Consider the following 6,765-nt stretch of genomic DNA (forward strand, 5'->3'; position numbering starts at 1 on the left):
TTACCCGCCGAAACCGAATTCCTTATCTAGAGAACGAGCTGCTTCATTTAGCATTTGAATGGTAACAAATAAGACGATTTAAACTTTGTGGTGTTTCATGTTAACATAATGAGAAGTTTTGTCGGATTAACAAAAGAGTACAGGCACGGACACTTCTGGGTTGGAAAGCTACCATTGAATATCAATGGTGCAGTTACAAAGCCAGCAGTGTTCTTGACTGTAGCAGTGTAATTCTCTCACAGTAAAATTCTTTACAGATAAACTTACTTGTGATAAAGTAAAAAGATTTCAAAACTAATAAATACAGGGTGTCCCACTCGAAGGTAGCCACATAAATTGTTGTGTAAAAAGGGTAGGTGGAGAGGAAATGAAACAAAATTCGTACCTGATATACCTGTATATGTGAGAAATGAAATGAAATCACATGAGGTGCTGGAAGTGTCCTCCCCCAGCGTCTAAACACTTTTGAACACGACGTCGCAAGTTTGTGAATGTGTCTGCCAGAACGTCGGGTGTCATTGACTGGATTTCATGGCGGATGTTCTCCCGTAACTCTTGGAGGGTGTGTGGTTTGTCACGATAGACCTTGCCTTTCAGGTGACCCCACAGGTAAAAGTCTGGTAGGGTCAAATCCGGTGACCTGGGAGGCCATAATCCTCTTGAAATGACTTTGTCAGGAAAAAAGGATTCCATCTCAGCCATGCTCACTCGAGAAGTGTGACATGTTGCTCCATCTTGTTGGTATCAACCGAGTATCAATTCCTGATCTCCAACTGATTCACGAACCCTCGAAACTGTTCACTGAAACACGGCGACAACAACGACGAATCGCGAAACTTGTTTGTTGCTGCCCTTCCTCAACGGCTACGGCGTACAGTGTTGCCACGTTACCTTTCTCATGGAATAAATTACATTCTCTCAAAATATCATCGCAAACGGTCAAATATTTACGCAATGACTTTTGGCGGGGCTACCTTCGAGTGGGACACCCGTTACAAGTGCAAATAAGCAATTGTGATAACAGAAAAAATCGGAAATAAAAAGATATCCTAGATGGAATTTAAAAGGCTTGTTAATAAAAAAAAAGTTTCGCACAGGAGAGTCACATTTCTACTTACAATGAATAATATTCGTTCGAATAATCAATTCGTATGCTGAAAAATAAAAAAATATTTACCTCGATGTGTCCCGTCGTCGCCTTGTAATCAAGGGGTCCCGGGTTCGATACCCGGTGGAGGCTCATAGTGGTTCGGATCCCACCTGTAGGTCCAGTCCCGATTAGCCTTACTGTGCATAAAGTGGACTTACAACACCAAATCAACAACAACCTCAACGTGTCCCTATACAACACCACCGAACTGTCAAGACAAAGATTTTTCTTTAGTAAGAGTTTGAAGAATTTCACCCACAAAATGATTCTGTTGAAATTCATCAGCGTTCATAAAAAAAGTAAATGGTCTATCGCGTTATTCGCAGGTATTTCTAGAATGCAATATAACTATCTACCTATTGATAGACACATGACAGGAGGAAGAAAAATAATTTGTATTTATAGCATGATATTTATTGGTGGTCATAGTAACCGTGTTTAAGATGTACGTGAATGGCTTCCAGGCATTAAAGTTAGGTTATTATAATTTGAACCTACGTGTTTTGTGTTTTGTGTAAGTTTAGATAACAAATCACACACAACAAGGCTTACACCTATAACTTTTCTTTAACCTTCCCACTAATCTAAGTTGGTACAGTGATATTTAATTCATATCTCCACAAACAATGCCACATCTGAACTCTGTAACCAAGGAATTCTCCAACTGATGAATTCCATTGAAGACGCGGTCAATTGATTGTATATGACGAAAATGTATTTATTTACGTTGGTGCTTGAAGTGTTGGTTTACAGTCTTCACCCCCACATTAAAAACAACACAATTGTTATAGTGATGAATAAATTGAATTTATACGGGAACATTTTTGGTTGAGTTGGTGTCCACTTTATGCACAGTAAGGCTAATCGGGACTGGACCTACAGTTTAAAGTGGGATCCGGACCACTATGTGCCTCCACCGGGTATCGAACCAGGGACCCCTTGATTTCAAGGTATTGACGCAACCACTGCGCCATCGTGGAGGCCTCGAATATTTTTGATTGATGGAAGCAACATATGAAAGAAACTAAAAGTTAAAATATACAAAACAGTAATTCTGTCTGTAGTATAATGTGGATGTGAAACTAGGTCCCTTACATTAAAAGAGGAACATAAATTGAGAGTATTTGAAAAAAAAAATCCTTAGAAAAATATTTGGACAGATGAGTGGAAAAGGTTACATAATTTAGATCTTCATAATATGTATTCATGACCAGATATTATTAAAATAATTAAATCAAGAAGTCTTAGATGTGCAGGTCATGTGGCACGAATGGACAAGGAAAGAAGAGTTTACAGGTTTCTTGTTGGGAAACCTGATGGTAAGAGACCTGTTGGAAGACCAAGACGAAGATGGAGAGATAACGTTGAGATGGACCTAAAGGAAATCGGTAAGGATGGAAAAGATTGGATTGATCTTGCCCAGGATAGGGACAGATGGAAAGCTTGTGTTCCTGCAGCCATAAACCCTCGGGTTCAACAAGGCTAGAGAGTTAGTTAGTTGGAAGCAACATATGGCAATAATACTTGTTCTGGAACGAGCTTAATAGTTCTCAAGGTACAGAAGTCTTCAGTTATACCAATGAATAGGAAACACCGGAAAAGGCAATTGCCATGCCATATGCCAAATAGCACTGCATGGTTCCACTAATAAAATGTTCGAATTGGATGGAACCTTCACAGACAAAAGGTTTGCATAAGCACGGAGAATGAAAATTTATAAACCTTCCATTTTATTTCGAATTAATAGGCTTCCACTCTGCAATGCCCTCTATTCATAAACGAGGAAGAGGATCTACATTGGTTCCCAGTTCAGAAAGAAAAAAGGAAAAAAAATCATTTTTTACACGATCTACCCTTCCCTTTTAGAACCTAAGAAGATAATAAAGTCAGCCATCTATACCTTGTTCTGATCAGAGGCATCTTCCTCCGAATCATCACGGTTGAAAGCGTAGTTGTTGATGCTGAAAAATGGACCAGGTTTCTTCACGTCAAGTCTCTCCCTCCTCTTGAAGCCCCAATCAAAACCGTCGTAATCCTCAAGGAGATCCTCCAGTCCGTCGTACACGTTCATCTCAGGCAGGGAGCCATCTTTGGCGCTGTCTGCGGAGGTTTTCCGATTCCTTGCCAAAAGGAATTCCCTTATGTCTTCCTCCGTTGTCTTCTTTTTGTTGCTCTCATCTGAAAGACAACAAGGAAAGGAAAGCAAGCGTTAATTGAGTTCACTCTGAGGGTCGCGATTCTAATTGCATTTGTGCTTTTCGTATTGGGTTCGCCTACTGTGCGTAAAGTTTCGTGTAAAATGCGTCTGCTATTTTGACATCAAATGCAGGCATTGTTTATGAGCAAACTAATATTCCCAAACATTAATTTCAAGGGGGGAAACAGGTTCCGAATTTTCTGTAATAGTATAGATGCAGTGCACAATAAGGAGAACATTGCCATATTTTATGAAAACATCCTAAAAATCCTTTAATTTATATTATTTTGTGGCAAACAAGCCACGTAATGGTAAAAATCAAGGAGGCAACACACGATGCAAGGTGTTTTACATGATAGGGTGCAAGTTGTAGAAATTTCAGCATATTTCTCAATAAGTTCCTAACAAAAGCAATATTCTCTTGACTGAACGACCTAAAGATTGAGGATCTATTTAGATGGAAAATCAAGTTAATCACTCTTAAAATGATATAATGTGATAGTGGTGCAGTCGGAATTCTTTCTTGGGATAGGCTTCATATGGGGCAAAATATTTGCAGCATTATAAATTATTCCCCTTCCTTTTCAAGCCTACATCCAATCTCGATCTAACTAAAATATCACTTAGGCTTAAATACACCATAAAAGAAAGGAATAACTAGACCTCCGCTACTAACCTGTAGGTTGTATACATTCTAAAACTATATTAAATGATGTATTATTATAAAGTGACGTAAAATACTTGTTTCAAAACAATATATACTTCAAAAGATTACTGTTTTCGAAAACTGTTAAAAATATAGTACACACTTCTCTTTCGGACTGATACTTAAATAAAAAGCAAATTAATATGCATTGTACTTTAAAAGATGGTTTTAAAAAAATAATAAAAACAAAATACAATGCAATTGATGGCGTTATATCGAAGGTCATCAAGGTTCCACCATATTCTGATTTAGTGGAGAAAAATTTAAAACTACACAAAAACTGAAAAGAAAGAACAGTATAAAAATATTATAAATGGGAGGAAATGTTTTGGATTCTTGGTAAGCAGTTTACACGATAAAAATGCAATGTAATTTATTATCACTTTGCACACTTTATTGCAAATCGTGTAGTTTTTAAGGAATCTTATAGATTTAACCTCAATTGTCAATCTAAGAAAGATCTACATGAATGTAACAAACTCTTGCTAACGACAAACTGAAAGCATAAAAATGACTTAACGTGTTGTCTGAGTAGATGAGTAAGAGAAAAGCAAAATCATACACTAGAGAATGTAGGTTGGACTGGTGGGCGAATACAAATTTTGCTAAGTTTAATTTACTATATTTTACTATTATAATATGGCCTTATTGTTGTGAGAAGCTCTTTCATTTGGGAGATGTCATCCTCGTGTACTTTTACATAGAGAGATTAGATAGTAGCTTTCAGACCGAAGTGACAAGCGCAACTCGGAAACGAACCTTCAGAAATAAATGCAACATTTCGTATCGAATTGGCATGATGTTGCTTGTGTATCACTCGAACTGGGTTATTTTTCTCAATAGCTTGCGTCGCCCCGGTCTGTTTGTTGTGCATGCACAGTGAATTATTATTTTTTACAGACTAGAAGGCCCCGTATCGCACGTCATTTGTCGCTTTGGTCTGAAAGCTGCCTTATTGTTCTCTGACCGATATGCAAGCGACGTTTGTAGTTGCACCAAGAAATTCTTGGCGTTAGTAAAATGGTTTTAAACATGAAACCTTATAAACAGTGCCAGTGCCGACATAACCATTGCAAAGCAAAAACATTGTAAGTAATTCCATAAACTGACTCGGGCCAGTGTACCTCCTGCGCTCTCAATGAGAGTAATGAGGATAAAACAGGTCTAAATTTAACAAAGTTGGTAACATAATTCTACAGCACTATTTTCTTATGCTGAAGACTCAAAAATTAATTTTTTGGGGCTTTGCTAATGCTTTCGGGGTTAATAGCGATGATTAGAATGATAATTGATTATTAGGTGAAATATGTGAAAGTATAAACAACAAAACACCTGTGTCCTCATCTGGACTAGATTCCGGAAAATCTTTTTAACAAGGCAGTAGTACAGCAAAGAGAATTCTGCGCCCGAAAATGAGGTATAGTGAGGTACACAGTGTTGCCAACCTCTTACTCGAAAAAATAACCAAGGTTTTTCTTTTTCGGTCTAACCTAACCTCAAACAAGGAGCTGGCAACCTTGCTTGAGGCTTTTCTCGCAGTGTTGCCAGCTGGGGCTCGGTGAGGCTCAGTGCCAACCTCTTACTCGAAAAGTTACCAAGGTTTTTATTTCTTGGGCTAATCTAACCTAACGCGAGGAGCTGGCAATCTTGCTCGAGGCTTTTCTCGCAGTGTTGCCAGCTGGGGCTCGGTGGGGCTCGCAGTGTTGCCAACCTCTTACTCGAAAAAAATGACCAAGGTTTTTATCTTGGTCTAACCTAACCTCAAGCAAGGAGCTGGCAACACTGCTTGAGGCTTGTCTTGCAGTGTTGCCAATATTTTACTCGAAAAGTTACCAAGGTTTTTATTTTGGTCTAACCTAACCTAAGGCAAGGAGCTGGCAATCTTGCTTGAGGCTTGAGGCTTGCTTTAATTAATTGCATAAATCAAGGTTGCCAACCTACTGGTATTTCTACCATGGTTTTTTTTTACAAAAAAAAAGAGAGAGGGGGAAGAGTTAAACAACCGACAATGCTGCCAACACCTACCTATAGTTTTTCTTACTTGATAAGGGTTTAGCCAATTTATACACTGGCGTAACATACACACACTGTGCAATAGAGCCGGCAACAAATATATACTGCCGTAAAAGAGAGATGGCAACACAGTATGTGTGTGCGTGTGTGCGTGTATAATATGTAGCATTATTAACTAGAGTGTGTTGGCAACCTACCTGCAATTAAAAAAAAAACTAGAGACGTCAATGTTGCCGTAAGATAAAGAGGGAGACTAAGCTGGCAACAGTGGTGAGCGAATATGCCTTATTTCCAAGTTCTGGGCGTCAATGTATATCGGGATTTTTGTAAAAACCTTATCGCGGGAACGATGTGCTGCACATGCATATGCGCGCACCTGTATTGTGACGCAAACAAACAAATAAATAATTGTTGTTTTTTAGGATTCCTGGCCCCTAACCCCGCCAGGGTGCGTGGTGCCCAACCCAAAAAGGTTCTAACGGCTGCGACTCTAGATAGTCGCACCTCTGTAGGGTTTCACGTGTTTTTTTTTTTTGTATGGTAGTGGTGGTGTCGGCAATAGTGGGTGGGTTAATTGTTGTCGTAATATTTTGGTTATTTGGCAAAATACTGCTAGTAACTAGAGGAGTTAGCGTGGGAACGTGAGGCGGCGGCATCTAATTATCTCCTTTGCCATTATCCCCACCGGAAGGTCTACTC

General features: G+C 39.0%; 1 protein-coding gene across 2 annotated transcripts in view; it reads right to left on the reverse strand.

The window, feature by feature from the left end:
• The window catches only part of IA-2 (tyrosine phosphatase IA-2), a 619,991-nt gene that overhangs the window by 368,675 nt on the left and 244,551 nt on the right, over positions 1–6,765 (reverse strand). For both annotated transcript variants that reach the window (XM_083120601.1, XM_083120600.1), the window contains exon 8: positions 3,051–3,328. In XM_083120601.1, coding sequence (XP_082976727.1) covers positions 3,051–3,328 — 278 coding nt within the window. The remainder of the gene's footprint in view (positions 1–3,050; positions 3,329–6,765) is intronic.

Source organism: Lepisma saccharinum, chromosome 4 (assembly GCF_977018435.1).
Source record: "Lepisma saccharinum chromosome 4, izLepSacc3.1, whole genome shotgun sequence".
NCBI lineage: Eukaryota > Metazoa > Arthropoda > Insecta > Zygentoma > Lepismatidae > Lepisma > Lepisma saccharinum.